Raw genomic sequence first — 17,198 nt, forward strand, 5'->3', positions numbered from 1 at the left:
TGGTAGGTAGCACAGGCTTATCTCCTAGAGGATTAAAAACCTAAGGCAGGCTTGTTGAAAACAACCAGGTATAAACTGAGGAGACACCTCTCCCCCATGCGTTTGTCTTACTTCCAAATTTTGAGTTAAGTTTTATAAACAAGGCTTTCCTTAATCCTTCCAGCCAGAATCAGCCTCTCCCCTTTTATCCTATTACTTTTAACAAATGGCTTTATTGTGGTAGGATTATTATACCATCAGATTCACTCAGTGTACATGTTCATGATTTCTTAATAAACTTAAACAGTTACGCAACGGCCACTGCAATCCCGATGTAGAATATTTTCATCACCCGAGAAAGTTCCCTCATGCCTATTTGCAGTGGGTCTCTGCTTCCACCTCCAGCTCCAGGGGGACATTGATTTGCTTTATGTGGAGAGATTTGCTTATCAAAGACATTTCGTATAAATGGAATCATGCACATTATCATTCGTCTGCCTTTCTCTCCGCAGTGCCCCGAGGTGCGCCTATGTGCTGTCCACGTGCAGCGTGTATCAGTGCCCCTGTTCGTTGCTGTAGATGCTGTTTATCCGTTCCTTTCTTTTGGTGTTGGGCTATAATGAATAATGCTGCTGTGCATATTTGCTAGCAAGACTTTTTGTGGATGTATTTTTTATTTCTTTTGGATAGATTCCTACAAGTGTGGTGGTGGGGGGGGCGTTTAGCCGCTCAGTTGTCGGTGTGTATTGAACTGTATATATAAGACACTGCCAGATTCTCTCTAAAATGGCTGCAACTGCCAGCGACTTATGAAAATTTCTTGTTGCTGTCTGACTCCTTAACCGCAGCTTGATGGACACTGTAGGTTTCTGAATGAAGTTTCTAGTGGTAACTTGGTAATGCTATTATTCAGAAAGTCAGCTGGGGAAAGCCTCCTTCCGTGGTCTGAGGAGTCGTGAGTTTCCACCACAAAAGAAGGGTCTGTGCTGTCTCAGAGCCAGAGCTCAGCCCTTGAACATTGGACCCATGGGCTGACCAGCAATCATTTTGACCTTACCGCAGATTTTAAGACTTAAAGCACTGAGGTATGACCTGCAAACAGTGGAATGCTCTCCTCTGAAGCGTACTATTCAATTAGTTTTGAGGAATGCTTATCAAGATAGTACTTCTGTCGCCCCCGGTGATGCACTCTGTCCCTTCCCAGGCAGTCCCTCAAGCTATCACTCCTCACATTTCTCTTACTCCATTTCTGTGTGCAGCTGACGTTTTAATTGAACTGATCTGATTGTGGAAAACGTTTGAACTGTAGTTCAGTAAAAGACCCTGATGCCGGGAAAGGCTGAAGGCGGGAGAAGGGGACGACAGAGGGTGAGATGGCCGGATGGCGGCACCAACTCGATGGACAGGAGTTTGAGTAGACTCCGGGAGTTGGTGATGGACAGGGAGGCCTGCCGTGCTGCGGTCCATGGGGTCACAAAGAGTCGGACACGACTGAGCCACTGAAGGAACAGTACAAAGAAAAGAAAATAGCCGTCACCCCACCCCCCGGGGCTTCCCTGGTGGCTCAGAGGTTAAAGCGTCTGCCCGCAATGCGGGAGACCTGGGTTCGATCCCTGGTCGGGAAGATCCCCTGGAGAAGGAAATGGCAACCCACTTCAGTATTCTTGCCTGGAGAAACCCATGGACGGAGGAGCCTGGAGAGCTACAGTCCATGCGGTCGCAAAGAGTCGGACACGACTGAGTGACTTCACTTCACTTCCACCCCCCGGAGGTTACCAGTGTTACTATTTTTATGCAGTTCCTTCTGGTAGCATATGCGTCTTGTTTTCAGAAGTCTCACAAAGCAGAGGTCTGCGTGTGCTGCCGGGCGCTGCGCCGCTGGCCTTCGTAGGGAGCGTTTTGCAGCGTGGTGTCTGTGCTCAGCGCGCAGTCACTCGCTCAGTGCGGGCAGCACTCAGGCCCGGTTGTATTGGGGCGGGCGTCCCGCATCTAGACCCCCCTAGCCCGCGTGGGCACACCCGGAGGGGTCCTGAGGGCTCCGCGCGACCCTCCTGCCTGGCCGGCGGTGCAGGGACCCCAGCGGGCTCCGGGAGCCGGCGTCCTCCCCCGGCCCCAGCCCCGCCCCAGCACCCGGGTCCCCGGTGAGCCAGGCCTGACGCGCCGAACCCGAGCCGCGGATTGGCTGCGCGGCGTCTGCGCGCGATTGAGCTGCCTGCCGCCCCCGCCCGCCCGTCCGCCAGAGCCGCCGGAGCCGCCGCCCCGAGGTCCCGCCGCGGAGCCCCGCTCGCCTGCTCGGGCATGGAGCCACCGGCCGCGCGCCTCTGAGCCCCGCGGCGTTCATGGTGAGTGGGGCCGGGCCCGCGCACGCCCCTCCGGGGGGCCCACCTGCCTGGCCCTGGCCGAGGCCCTCGCGTGGGTGCACCCGTGTCCATGTGTGGGCGCTCCACGCATCTTATCTGCTCCAGCGAGCTGCAGCTTGCATGCGGCCGCGGCGCTGCGCCTTCCTCCTCAACTGCCGTGCTTTGTCTGCGGTGCCCTGGAAAGGTTTGCATTTTAACGGTACGGTGGGAGACCGTAAGAGAGAGCACCGGCGCGTCATGATTCTCATCACCCACAAGGGGATTGCAAGCCGGTGTTCAATTGAGGACAGGCCAGGCACTCCTCTTAGAGGCCCGAGTGGGGGAAGCCTTTGTACGGGGATCGGGGCGTACCCCCCTCTTTTACTCCCCCTGTTTGCTCCACGTGGGAATAAACGTGGTCAGATGGCAACAGAAAGCGGGCTTGTTAAAGCCCACAGTTCAGATCTGTTCCGTTTCATTCACCAGTCCACAGATGAACGTCTGTGTTGTACATGTTTTGGAAGGACTGTGACAGGCCTCCTGAGAGTTGTTTCCCAAATGCCAACATTTCCGGTAACCTAGAGGATGCTTTCTGGGGAAAAGACTGGGAAGTAGGTGAAAAAGGTGAAGGAGGAGGAGCCCTGCAGGGGATCCTGGAGGTCTCTCTTACTGTGAGGTCAGCCTCGTTGGTCACAGAGGACTGTCGTTTCGGAAGTCCCAGTGTCTGTAAGACCCGTTCAGGCTACTCCTACCCGATGAAAATGGCAAAACAAAACCCGGCTCGTGTCCCACGCTCCGAAACCACGCTCATCCCTCCCCGAAAGTTGCTCGTGACAAAGGGCAAAGCGTAAAGCCTGCTGCAGTGTTCTGGGTGCTTGGCATTCATCTGGTCCTCACCGCAGCCTTATTAAGCACCCCTCTTAGCAGGGAAATACTGTGAGGAGTAGTTTTGTAGTAACTCAATGACAGTAACACTCCCTTGGCATTTTTGGGACCCCTGCTATGGCTGTGTGTTGGGTTGGTTCATTCCCTTTGACTAGATGGGGAAACAGGCTTGGAGACCTGAAGAAACATGCTCAAGGTCGCGCTGCTGGTGGTGATGGTTGGGAAGTGCTGGTTTAGACCCAGCCCTGCTGCCCACTCCCACTGCCTCTCCGGCAAGGGCCTTGCCTGTGCCCAGGCGGTGGCCATGGTGTCGCTCTTGTTGGCTCGGGGCAGTTTTCTAATAGGTGCCAGGTAGTAACCTGCTGTGTTTTTATTCTAGACATACCTCTAAAACCTTCTGTTTGTTTTAAAAAGCTCATCTTGGTACTGTAACCAGTTGAGTCCAAGGTATAAGCACAGGTTTTCACTGATGGCCCTCTCTGCTTGTAGCTGGGGTAGATTTCAGGAAGCTGAGGGGCCTCTGTTGCCGCACTGGGGCGTAAACAGCTGCCTTTCACTGCGCTCCAGCAGAGCTGTGAGTAGCAGTGACACCCCTCTGGTCATCCTCCCCGGAATTCCTCCTTCTCACCGTTTGGGAATCTTGATCGTTTCCTCTTAGGCAAATGTCTGTTGAGGGAGACTTTTTTTGTCATTTCTTCTTTAACCAGCAGAGTAAACACAATTTCGGAGTCTGATGCGCTGTTCTCATCCTTAGCACTGTCCGGATCGTGCACAGGAGGAAGACCTTGCCGTTGAATATGTTTAATGGGCTCATCGCACCCTGGGCTGTTACTCTCTGGCTCTACACCGAGTCTGGCTCTTCCTTTCTTGTCTCTCTCCTTTGCTCTCAGCTTGTCCCATCACTTCCAGGTAGCTCGTATTGAGACTGTAAAATCTGGAGCAGAACTTTGACTCAGCATCATTCCTGGTTTAAAGTGCTCGTGGCCCGCCCCACCCGCCCCCTGCCGATAGGCCTGCTGAGCATCGTCTCTTGGCTGCTGTCAGGATGCCTGGCCCTCGCGGCTTCTAGCCCAGCTCCCCCGTCCTCTGTCCGCTGAGATGGCCGCTTTAGGAAGTGCTTTCTCTGCCTCTGCAGCCTTTGGTGTCCTGTCCTTGGGGCTCCCGCAGCTGTGGCTTGCCCTCTCACGGCGTGTTTTATTATCTGCCCTGGCCTCGCAGCCTCTGCTGGCATCTTCCTGCCCCAGCTAGAATGAGCCCTTCAGGCCTGGGGTCTGGCCGTCCCCTTCACACATGACGTCCCTGCCCCTGTGTGGCGTTGAGGCCCTGCTCAGCTGCCTTGGCCCCCTGCCTGCTTATTGCTTTCTTTCCTGACCCTTTGCTGGGTTACAGACACGCCCCACACTTAGCCCCTGGTTGTGCACAGTAGGTATTTTGGGAGTGGGGTACAGCAGGTTTTGTTTCTGGTCTCTCTCTGGTGTCAGTCTTACCTTCGCAGCAGCATACAAGGTAAACCACTCTGGGCAGGGACTGTGACCTGTTCTAAATGAGTGGCTTGCCGTCCTGGTTTGGCACAACCCCCACTCCTACCCCTGGGTTAGACAGTTTGGGTTGAGACTCAGGGCTGTCAAAAGGCACAGCCGTAACTAGTCATAGAACTGCAACGCTCTCCTTACTGTGTGCTCCCTGGTTTTTGTTTTTTTTTTTTTTTTCCAATTGTTTGATTTTAAAAATGCTGTCATGACCAGTTAAACTGAGTTGCCCCTAGAACTTTGAAGAACCCCGTTCTAAATTCCCTCGGGTTACACAGGGTGTTGGAATCTGTAGCCTTCCTTGAATGGATGTTTTATCCTCATTAGTCAGTAGGACTTCAGATGAGCACAGCAATGAATGGCATTGTTACTTGGTTTAAACCAGGAGACTTTGAAACTTGATCCCGTAAGGGCCCCAGGAGAAGAAACTTCAGAATGGTGACTTGGACTGAGGCAGGGACGAGCCTGCCGTTTGCCTGGCAGACGGAAAGGGCTCATACTTTATGGGCAGCCATCGAACGTATATCCGTCATATCATCATCACAGGAGTCTTCATAGTTGCTCTTTTTTGTGGCTGAGAGAGAAGCAAGATGATTTGCCTCAGATCGGAGCCAGGACTTAGAACTGAGTCTTTCTGCTTCCCAGTCCCCAGCTGTGGCCACATCACAGGCTGACCTCGATGCTGATAAACTCACAGCTAAAAGTTGTTTTCTCCTGAGAGTGACTCATCCTCTCTCTCATTCCTGATGTTGGTTTGTCCGGCTTGGAAGATGAGCTTGCTGTTGGCGTGTCCAGGTAACAGTGTGAGAACCAGGTTTGGAGTAGGACCTGTTAACAATCTCCAAAGCCGTTTGTATTCTGAAGTGCTGTTTAGAATGTTGAAGAGGCTTTCCCTGGGTTTGCAAGCGTGGACAGGACAGGCCTGTTTTTTTTAATCATGCAGTGCAATATGTGATTAAATCCTAAGTGTTTGCCCTGCGTCTGCATTTAATTGGCTGTTACAGGTTTGTGTCATAGTTGAAAGCCTCGTTTAGACTGCATGTGAATGACTGAGTTGCTTCTGGCCCAGGCAGGCTGCGGTGGGCTGCGTGGCTGCAGAGCCTGGGTGCTCCTGCCCTGTCTCCTCCAACCCCTCCCAGCTGCCACCCCTGCAGGTCCTCTCTCTCCGGGTTGCGGGTGGTGTGAGGCGGGGAGGTGAGCCATTTCTGTGTGTGTAAAGCCCTTGGAAAGCACTTGGCTCATCACAGCTGTGCTGCGTTTTATCATCTATGATGGAGCCTTTGAGCTACCATTGAAGAGACTGATCTTCTAAAGATCACAAATCAAGGCATTTAATTAACGTTACAACTCCTTTCCATATCTGTGCTCTTTGCAGACTTTGCAGGGCACCTTGATTGTTGTTTGGCCAGGCTTCCTGGAGCATCCCTCTGCCCCGGGGGCTGTGCTGGCTTTCGCACGCCTCTCCCCACTCCTGAGACAGCCCCCTCTGCCAGGTGCTGTTGCAGATGTGGAGGTGAGTCACCGGCAGGCTAGGCTGTGCTTCGCCGGAGGTCGAGGCTGGTTCTCGGTGGATCCGAATTTGCTGCTGGGCCTGTCTGGCCCCAGAGACCCCATTTGACTCGAATGGGCCCTGGGCCCTTCCCTCCACGGCTGGACACCTGTGTGAGTGTATCTGCAGGGGAGGTCGGGCCTGCGCAGAGGGTCGGAGAGGAGAGTCCTACAGGCTCCGCACCTTGCTGGCTGTGGGCCTGGGGCCAAGTCACTTCACTCTGAACCTCAGGGGCCTTGCTTGTAAAGCACGGTGACACCTGCTGTAGAGATTGTTACAGAGATAAAGCACACAGAAGCAAGTGGCAGTGGTCGTCCACATTCTCGGGCATCTGACTTGGGGCTCGGCTTCTTTGGCCTTGGCATGTAGTTCGTCAGACCAGGGTCAGCAGATGAGTAGCACTTCACAGGGTGTTCGTTAACAATGCTTGTTAAAATGGAACATGTCTCAGAACCTTTCTGAGCACAACTCTAGGTAGTTTTCCTATAAAGTTCAAGGTTCCGCATCAGGTGCTACGTATGACACTTCCTCATAGCTGTTTATTACCGTGTTAAGTTGCAGCTGAGTGCCTGGCACATGGAGGTGCTCAAGGGTATGAATGGCTGAACACGCGAGTCCGTTTTCTCAGCTTTGGGTAAGCGGAGGTCATTTTAGATTTTAGTGAAACCATTTTACATCAGGGCGACTCATTGGAAAAGTCCCTGATGCTGGGAAAGATTGAGGGCAGGAGGAGAAGGCGGCGACAGAGGATGAGATGGTTGGATGGCATCACCAACACAGTGGACGTGGGTTTGAGCAAGCTCCGGGAGGTGGTGAAGGACAGGGAAGCCTCGTGTGCTGCAGTCCACGGGGTCACAAAGAGTCAGACATGGCATAGCAACTGAGCAACAGCAGCGAGCAATGCTGGGCCGTCTAACCCTGTGCGTCCAGATGCACAGAGACTGCCCCTCCCGCCTGCTTCTCGGTGCACACCCTTCTCACAGCCTGTGGCTTCTGAGGAAGTAGTTTTTCCTTTAAACTTCTTAGAAACCTCAACAGGCTTTTCTGAGAGAATAATCGCTAGCCAGATAGTTTTACCAGCAATACCCCGTTAACAGCTAGAGCTAATAAACGGCACTTGGCAGTTCATCACTGTCCACTCCTGACACTGCTCTGGTTGCATCTGGAGTGCTCACTTACATCTTAGGCCAGCTGCTCTGTTTCTACCCTGCCTTCCCAGCTAGGTGGCCTTCACTTAAGGTAGAGTCCTGAGAGCCTTGTCTGTAATAGACAACAAGAAAACGCTGGGTTTTATTTTTGCAGAAGGCTAAGGGTACAGAGGAGGAGGCCATGGCAACCCACTGCACTGTTCTTGCCTGGAGAATCCCATGGACAGAGGAGCCCAGCAGGCTACAATCCACAGGGTCGCAGAGCGTCAGTGTGGCTGAGTGACTTAGCATGCACCCATGCACGCAAGGATACGCACAGAACTTTAGAAACTGGGCTCTTTGGCCCAGGTCACTTGGCTCTCCTGAACTCTGCTGGTTGGGTGTTTGGAATGTGGGTCGCCAGGTGTGACTGAGGTTTTGTGGTTGCAGTTCATAGGACAGATTAGTGACCTGGAGGTGCGGAGGCTGCTCCAAGATTTCCAGGGCATGGCACAATTATTTATGCACCAACTGGCAATGATGGCTTCATACAAAGGTGTTAAAGAATTTCTTTTTTTGATGTTTCTGCTTTAAGAAAATGAAACAGCTTTAAGCACCTGCAAGCAAGAACTTTAACTCCTTCCTCATTTTGGAAAAGATTTGAAAAGTTAACAAAAATCGACAAAATGCAGTGGGATAAATGGAAATGCATTAGAAATTTAGGATGGGAGTGGGAGATGAAGCCGGGGGGTCAGAGGAGTGCCAGAATTGGCTGTCACTCTGACTCTGAGCTTCCTGGTGGCCACTGCAACAATCATTTCAAATTTACCATGTCCAGAAGACAGAATCCACGCCTCTTACCCAGAAGACACATAGGAGGCCTGAGTCAGTGTTTGTGGTCCCTCCGAGGGGCAGCTGGAATGATGAGATCTTTAGTGACTTCCCTACCAGCGCAGAAAGCCCACAGTCCCCATGAAGCGATGACCTGAACAGCAGAGCTGTAGGAACCCTTTCATTGTCAGTTTTTCCTTCTTAGAGCAAGAAATATTTTCAGTATGTCATCCTCAAAGTCAACTTAAAGGACTTGACAATTTCGTAACAAAACAGCTTTCTTACTTTGAAAAGAGCTTTGTAACCTCAGAATTGGCCGGGCCTGGAGTTATCCCTGGTCTCTTTGTCCTAGGAATATGAAGACAAGGCTGGACGACCTAGCAAGCCTCCCTCTCCGAAGCAGAATGTGAGGAAGAATCTTGACTTTGAGCCTCTCTCCACCACCGCACTCATCCTGGAGGACAGACCAGCGTGAGTCTGAACGAGAGTCTGTAGAGAGTTTGTTCTGGGGGATCAGTCCGCTTGCTGGTCGCCGTTTTATTAGCAAAGGACTGGGTCCTGAGGGAAAGAACAAGTTAGCACAACACTTACTAAAAACACGGGTTCCCTCTTCGTCCCCTGTGGTAATGTGTATTCTGTATGATAGTGTGACTGATCCGGAAAAGTTTCATGTAACACGGAAGTGTTTTTTTTAATTAATTAATTTTTAATTGTGGCTCTCCTGGGTCTTCGTTGCTGCTCAGGCTTTTTTCCCTAGACGTGGAGAGCAGAAGCTCCTCTCTCGTTGCAGGATGCCGGCTTCTCACTGCGGTGACTTCCCTTGTCGCGGCTCCCGGGCTCTAGGGCACAGACCCAGTAGCTGTGGCACAGACGGGTGGCTGCTGCGTGGCATGTGGATCTTCCCCGGATCAGGGGTTGAGCCTGAGTCTCCTGCGTTGGCAGCAGATTCTTTACCACCGAGCCACCAAGGAAGCCCTGACCTAGAAGTTTTAACCCGGATTTTCTGTTCAAGTGACTTTTTAATTTAGCATGTCTAAACACTTGCAGAACTGTTATATAGACTGGCTTGTAACTGTAAGAAACAGCAGAGTGAATACCCTGAAGAGGGTGTTTCGGAGGTACCCCAGACAATGGCAGAACAGTGCCTGGACTAGCCTGCTGGTTCTTTGGGATGTGCTGCAGTAAATGGGCTGGGTGAGCCTTAGCAAGGGTCTTCCCCTCCAACCTCTGGTTTGCCTCGAACTGACGAGGAGATTGGTTTTGGTGACTGGCCTGCGGATCGTGTTTGGAGACCCTAGTTAGATAAAGGGATTGCTCCATTGTACCAGGCCAGAGGTTATCTCTAGTTAAGCGTCGGTTTCCATAGAACCCTGTTTTTGAACAGAAAGATTCCACAGTTTGTTTGTTTGTTTTCCTTAAGAGAGATTGTAAGACGCTGAGCTAAAATTTCTAAGGTCCCTGCCAACCCTGACATTTAAAATTGATGAAGTCTGAAGAAGCATTATGTGTCTTCCAATGTTAATTTTTGGTCGTTGGACATTGTGGATGTATGGGTAGATGGGAAGAGAAACTCTGACATGGCGAACTCAGAGGTAGGTAGGGACTTAGGGACTGTGGGTGACAGCTGCCACCCTGTGAAGCTCAGCCCTTGTGACACTCCCTGAGACGCGAGCTGTTGCCCTGCAGTAGAGATGGTCATTCAGCTCAGCACGGGGAGTGCGGGGGACGCTGCGAGGCACATACCAGCCAGACATGGCCGCCCGCCCGGTTCTCCAGGGCCAGCAAGAGTCACCAGCACGCTTCAGAAAGAGGACGTGCCTTTCATTATTTTAACCAGAATTCGAAGTTGTCCTCCACATTTAGATGTTTAGAATTGCTCTATGAATCTATGTGTGTGTGTATGCATATATATAGATACAGATATAAGACAGATGAACCGCATAGCTAGTATGAAATTTGCACACTTGAAAAACAGGCCAGGGAGTAGATTCATGCATACATGTAATATACGCCATTAGAGCGCTTCACCGGTGACTGTTGACAGTGATTATTGCATGTGGTCAAATCAAAGTCTCTTTGGAGACCTGGGGTGAAAAAAGACACGAAGAGATTTAAGTGTTTATCTCTATTGGAATTGTGGGTAATTGCTGTTTTCTTCTTTCTGCTAACCTTCAGATTTCAAGTTTTTAAAAACGAGCTTTATTTTACTTTGTTAAAAAAATACATTTTTAGGTTTTAAAAGAGCTGTGTCTTTACCATCTAACAAAGGTAGTTTTCATCTTTGAGCTTCTCATTTTTTTAGTAAATGATGCTCCAAGTTTCTCTTCAATACTTGAAATGGTGGAAAATCTTTTTTTTTTTTTTCCTATCAAGAAATCTCCCAGCGAAGCCAGCTGAAGAAGCTCAGAAACACAGGCAACAGTATGAAGAAATGGTGGTCCAGGCCAAAAAGCGAGGTAATGGGACTCACGCGTGTTTGGTTATGTAAGGCAGCACAAGAGTCTGTCTTCCTGGGTGTTTTCTCTTCGCATTTCGAAGCTTTAGAACCGGAACTTTGGTGAATGCCTTTACCATTTTGAAATTTATGATTTTTCATCAAAAATGTACATCCCTGCTAACTGTTCATCCCTGGTAACTTTATCGAGGTGATACTTTGAATTTACATGAGGAAAGAGCTTGTGTAGGATGGAAGCACTAGGGTGGGCAAAGCTTTAGCTCGCAGGGATGGGGAGGTGGCTCTCTGCCCTCCGTGGTCTCAGTTCTCCTCACTTAGAAGGAGGTGTGTTGGGACCTGTTAAAGTGCCACGTGACACCTAAACACCCTGTGATTCTTAGATGTTTAAAAAGTGTATATAGTAAAATGACATGGTCTGCCCGTGCAACAGAATATCGTCCGGCCTTAAAAAGGAACGAAGTTCTGACACGTGCTGCAACATGAAGCTTGAAGACATTGTTCTAAGTGAAACAAACCAGACACAAAAGGATAAATTCTATACGGTCCCACCTATGTGAGGCATCTGTTGGGCTGGCCAAAGTTCCAACAGAAAAACCCAAATGAGCTTCTTTGGCCAACCCAATAGAATAGTCAGATTCACAGACACAGAAGTTAGACTGGAGGTTGCCGGGGGCTGGGGAGCAGGAAAGGGGTAGCGTGGGAAGTGGGTGTTTCGCGGGGACAGAGTTCCGGTTCAAGGTGGCCGTGATGGTTGCGTAACAACGTGAATGCACTTCATGCCGCTGAACTGCACGCTCAACGGGGATAAAGTGGTACATTTTACGTTTTGCGTATTTTACCCCCCAAAAGGTATATGTAAATGAAAATGCGTGGTATTTCTCAGTTGCTGTTACATACTCAGAGTTATTCTTAAGCTGTGAGGGGTGAGGTTGCAGGTTCCGTTGGAAGGGGGATTGGGTGAAGGAGCACAGCTTCTGGCGCCTGTTGCTGTCCGGTCTCCTGGTTGGGGTGGGAACTTCATGGGTTTGTCTGTCACGTGATAGGTTTGCCGTGTTCTTGTCTGAGTTCTTTTCTGCATACATGTTATACGACATGTGTGTTACAAAAAGCTGACTGAATGGTAAATAACACTGAAGGTTTCTAGACTTCCTAAGCTGTGAGATGAACCAGGTCAGGTCTTAAACACTGTGCTTCAGTGCTGTCTTCCTGGTGTGTTGCAGCCTGACTCTTTGAGAAGAGTCACCCAGCCAGGAATCAGTGAATATCAGCTAACAGATGATTTTTTCTTGTTAATTGTGATGTCTAGAGCTGAAAGAAGCCCAGAGGAGGAAAAAGCAGCTGGAAGAAAGATGCAGACTGGAAGAAAGTATTGGAAATGCGGTCCTCACTTGGAACAACGAGATTTTGCCCAACTGGGAAACAATGTAAGCTCTGACATCACAGACACCCTAGACGGCATGTCGTTTCTTGGCAGAATTTATGGGAAGCAGCTGTATTAAGTGTAGCTGGCGTCGCCGCCTTTGATGAAGTTGCCTGATAAGTTTGAGACGCATGGTCTCCTTCCCCTGCCTTGGTCTAGCCTTGTTCCTCCCACGGGTGCTCTGACCGCCCTCCTCTCCCGCCCCCTCCACCTCGTTTTGTTCTCAGCAGTCTATGGCACAAACGTGTGTCACTTCCACACTTAACACTGCAGCAGCCTCCTGTGACTCCAGTGTAGGATGTGAATTCCATGGCTTAGCTGACGGGCCTCCCGTGCGTGGCACAGCTGTCCCTGTCCCTGTGGCCTTGCCTTTCGCCTCTCCTTTGCTTGGGCGAGTCTTACCCTTGGGGAGGCTCGGGGCCGTTGCATGTTCTCGTCTTGCTGTCTCAGGGCTCTTGCCCCGTATCTCCTTGTCCAGTGAGCACGTTGCTCGTGAAAGCTCAGTCTTCCTCAGAGAAGCCTTTTCTGCCCTGGCCCTGGCTCCAGGTGCCCACAGAGGACCCCCGGGTACACTGCACCGTCTGCTCAAGTGTCTGTCCTCTGAGGGAGCCGGGGTGCCGGAGCTGCTCTGATGGTGGCCTCCAGAAGTCGGGGACGACTCGAGTCCTTCAGCTGCTGTCTTCTTTCTGTCTGAAGACGCACAGTGCATCTTTAGGATGGCTAGGGGCCGGGGTGCAGACAGCTTCCTGGGGCCCGGTGTGGATGGCTGGGGACCAGCGTGTGGACGGCAGTCCCAGGGCCGGTGTGTGGAGGGACAGCAGTCCCAGGCCCACGCACAGAGGCTGGTGGCTCCTTCTGGGCCTCCCCACATCAGCTGGAGCTGTGGAGAGGCTTGGATGCTAGTTCCTTTTTTCTTTCTTTCAGCCTGAACTGTGGGTCAGGAAGCTGGGGGCTTGCTTGGGCACTTAGCTGGCTGTCACTCACTTTCATCGCTGGGAGTGGGGTTGGGGGAGATCACTCTGGGCTCTCCGCTGGGAAGACACGCTGCACCCAGAGCCTGTTTTCCTCAGACATGGTCAGAAAGCACCTCTTCCCAAATGGGGCCCAGTAACAAGAGTTGAGGTCTTCAGAAGCCCGGACTGTCTCCCCATGTGGTGGCAGGGCCCAGCCTGGCCCGTCGCACACTGCCTGATGCTTGATGGCATCCAGAGGCACGCGTGCACACGAGAACCACCGCTTACAGACCGCGCTGGGTGCCAGGCTGTGCAGGGGCGGCCTGTGTGACCTCCCCACTTAATCCTCTCTGGCCCTCTGTGTGAGGGGAGGTTTCATCATCTTGGCCTTAGGGAGGAGGGCGCTGAAAGAGAGGAGAAGGGGTTTGCTCCGGTGGCTCGGGTGAGGGTGGGGCTGTGCCTTCTGCACCCTCAGCCCATGCTCCTCCACCCTCAGCCCGTACTCCTCCACCCTCAGCCCGTGCTCCTCCACCCCTCACCCCGTGCTCCTCTACCCTCAGCCCGTGCTCCTCTCCACTCTCACCCCGTGCTCCTCCACCCCTTACCCCGTGCTCCTCTCCACCCTCAGCCCGTGCTCCTCCACCCTCAGCCCATGCTCCTCTCCACCCTCAGCCTGTGCTCCTCCACCCTCACCCCTGCTCCTCTCCACCTACCCGTGCCTCAGCCCTGTGCTCCTCCACCCTCAGCCCGTGCTCCTCTACCCTCAGCCCGTGCTCCTCTCCACCCTCAGCCCGTGCTCCTCCACCCTCAGCCCGTGCTCCTCCACCCTCAGCCCGTGCTCCTCTCCACCCTCAGCCCGTGCTCCTCCACCCTCAGCCCGTGCTCCTCCACCCTCAGCCCGTGCTCCTCTCCACCCTCAGCCCGTGCTCCTCCACCCTCAGCCCGTGCTCCTCCACCCCTCAGCCCCGTGCTCCTCCCCACCCTCTCCCCCCCCCCCGTGCTCCTCCACCCCTCACCCCGTGCTCCTCTCCACCCTCAGCCCGTGCTCCTCCACCCTCAGCCCATGCTCCTCTCCACCCTCAGCCCTGTGCTCCTCCCACCCTCACCCCTGCTCCTCTCCACTCTCACCCCGTGCCCTCCACCCCCTTACTCCCGTGCTCCTCCACCCTCAGCCCGTGCTCCTCTCACCCTCAGCCCGTGCTCCTCCACCCTCAGCCCGTGCTCCTCCACCCTCAGCCCGTGCTCCTCCACCCTCAGCCCGTGCTCCTCTCACCCTCAGCCCGTGCTCCTCTCCACCCTCAGCCCGTGCTCCTCCACCCTCAGCCGTGCTCCTCTCCACCCTCAGCCCGTGCTCCTCCACCCTCAGCCCGTGCTCCTCCACCCTCAGCCCGTGCTCCTCTACCCTCAGCCCGTGCTCCTCTCCACCCTCAGCCCGTGCTCCTCCACCCTCAGCCCGTGCTCCTCCACCCTCAGCCCGTGCTCCTCCACCCTCAGCCCGTGCTCCTCTCCACCCTCAGCCCGTGCTCCTCCACCCTCAGCCCGTGCTCCTCCACCCTCAGCCCGTGCTCCTCCACCCTCAGCCCGTGCTCCTCGCACCCTCATCCCGTGCTCCTCGCACCCTCAGCCCGTGCTCCTCGCACCCTCAGCTCGTGCTCCACCCCTCACCCCATGCTCCTCCACCCCTCACCCCATGCTCCTCCACCCTCAGCCCGTGCTCCTCTGTACCCTCAGCCCCTGCTCCTCGCACCCTCAGCCCGTGCTCCTCCACCCTCAGCCCGTGCTCCTCCACACTCAGCCCGTGCTCCTCTACACTCAGCCTGTGCTCCTCTCCACCCTCACCCCGTGCTCCTCCACCCTCAGCCCGTGCTCCTCCACCCTCAGCCCGTGCTCCTCTCCACCCTCAGCCCGTGCTCCTCTCCACCCTCAGCCCGTGCTCCTCTCCACCCTCAGCCCGTGCTCCTCTCCACCCTCAGCCCGTGCTCCTCTCCACCCTCAGCCCGTGCTCCTCCACCCTCAGCCCGTGCTCCTCTCCACCCTCAGCCCGTGCTCCTCGCACCCTCAGCCCGTGCTCCTCGCACCCTCAGCCCGTGCTCCTCAACCCTCACCCCGTGCTCCTCACACCCTCAGCCTGTGCTCCTCAACTCTCACCCCGTGCTCCTCTCCACCCTCACCCCATGCTCCTCTCCACCCTCACCCCGTGCTCCTCACACCCTCAGCCTGTGCTCCTCAACTCTCACCCCGTGCTCCTCTCCACCCTCACCCCGTGCTCCTCTCCACCCTCACCCCGTGCTCCTCTCCACCCTCACCCTGTGCTCCACCCCGCAGCCCGTGCTCCTCACACCCTCAGCCCGTGCTCCTCTCTACCCTCAGCCCCTGCTCCTCGCACCCTCAGCCCGTGCTCCTCCACCCTCACCCCGTGCTCCTCCACCCTCAGCCCGTGCTCCTCCACCCTCAGCCCGTGCTCCTCTCCACCCTCACCCCGTGCTCCTCTCCACCCTCAGCCCGTGCTCCTCTCCACCCTCACCCCGTGCTCCTCCACCCCTTACCCCGTGCTCCTCTCCACCCTTAGCCTGTGCTCCTCCACCCTCAGCCCGTGCTCCTCTCCACCCTCAGCCTGTGCTCCTCCACCCTCAGCCCATGCTCCTCTACCCTCAGCCCGTGCTCCTCCACCCTCAGCCCGTGCTCCTCCACCCTCAGCCTGTGCTCCTCTCCACCCTCAGCCCGTGCTCCTCCACCCTCAGCCCGTGCTCCTCACACCCTCAGCCTGTGCTCCTCGCACCCTCAGCTCGTGCTCCACCCCTCACCCCATGCTCCTCCACCCCTCACCCCATGCTCCTCCACCCTCAGCCCGTGCTCCTCCACCCTCAGCCCGTGCTCCTCTACCCTCAGCCCGTACTCCACCCCTCACCCCATGCTCCTCCACCCCTCACCCCATGCTCCTCCACCCCTCACCCCGTGCTCCTCCACCCTCAGCCCATGCTCCTCCACCCTCAGCCCGTGCTCCTCCACCCTCAGCCCGTGCTCCTCGCACCCTCAGCCCGTGCTCCTCGCACCCTCAGCCCGTGCTCCTCCACACTCAGCCCGTGCTCCTCTCCACCCTCACCCTGTGCTCCTCCACCCTCAGCCCGTGCTCCTCTCCACCCTCACCCCGTGCTCCTCTCCACCCTCAGCCCGTGCTCCTCTCCACCCTCAGCCCGTGCTCCTCCACCCTCAGCCCGTGCTCCTCTCCACCCTCAGCCCGTGCTCCTCCACCCTCAGCCCGTGCTCCTCCACCCTCAGCCCGTGCTCCTCCACCCTCAGCCCGTGCTCCTCTCCACCCTCAGCCCGTGCTCCTCAACCCTCACCCCGTGCTCCTCACACCCTCAGCCTGTGCTCCTCAACTCTCACCCCGTGCTCCTCTCCACCCTCACCCCGTGCTCCTCTCCACCCTCACCCTGTGCCCTTCTCCACCTCACCCTGTGCTCCACCCCGCATCCCGTGCTCCTCACACCCTCAGCCCGTGCTCCTCCACCCTCAGTCCATGCTCAGAAGTGCTGTGTTGAGTCTTCGGCACCTTTGCACTTGTCCCCGTCTGTTAGCAGTGTGTGTTCACTGTGCACAGCAGATGCAGCGCCTCTGTGCAGCTCAGAGCGGTGTGAGTTCGCGGGCTCTGGCCGTTAGAGTCCAGCAGTCGTTGCCCGAGCGCTTTGCCCACGTGCAGCAGTGCGGTGGTGGGTGGCTCCTGTCACGGGGCCCTGGGGTCTGCCCGTCCGCTGCTGCTCTGCGGTGGTGCCACCTCCTCCCCAACCCCCCGCAGGTGTTTGCCCAGCTGTGTGCGGTTCCCGGAGCAGGCCAGGTCATCTCTTGTTGCTGTGCTTTCCACTCGGAAAGCCCTTCCCACTCTTTGTCTGCTTGGAATGCTACTGTCAGGCAGACTCCGGCTTCAGCACAGAGCCCTGGGCCCCTCCGGTTGCTGGTGCCCGTCTCTGCATGAGCAGTGCCTGCAGTGTACGTGGCCTGGTCACTGCTCAGTGGGAGGCAGTCACTGGTCTCCTGGTCTGTACGGATTGCTGACCTGTACGGATCGCTGACCTGTGAGCCCCCTGAGGCCAGGGCTGTGACATACACTTCTGTGGCTTGGGGGTAAGCATG

At 55.0% G+C, this 17,198-nt stretch overlaps 1 protein-coding gene across 6 annotated transcripts in view; it reads left to right on the forward strand.

Annotated features, from left to right (window-relative positions):
- The window catches only part of TBC1D14 (TBC1 domain family member 14), a 118,725-nt gene that overhangs the window by 71,427 nt on the left and 30,100 nt on the right, over positions 1 to 17,198 (forward strand). For 4 of the 6 annotated variants that reach the window (XM_018049767.1, XM_018049768.1, XM_018049769.1 and 1 more), the window contains 3 exons: positions 8,592 to 8,710; positions 10,613 to 10,695; positions 12,001 to 12,118. In XM_018049767.1, the coding sequence (XP_017905256.1) occupies positions 8,592 to 8,710; positions 10,613 to 10,695; positions 12,001 to 12,118 (320 nt within the window). Of the gene's footprint in view, positions 1 to 2,204; positions 2,322 to 2,517; positions 2,539 to 8,591; positions 8,711 to 10,612; positions 10,696 to 12,000; positions 12,119 to 17,198 lie in introns of those variants that run through there. The other 2 variants (XM_018049772.1, XM_018049771.1) reach the window with 2 other exon arrangements.

This window comes from Capra hircus, chromosome 6, assembly GCF_001704415.2.
Source record: "Capra hircus breed San Clemente chromosome 6, ASM170441v1, whole genome shotgun sequence".
Lineage (NCBI taxonomy): Eukaryota > Metazoa > Chordata > Mammalia > Artiodactyla > Bovidae > Capra > Capra hircus.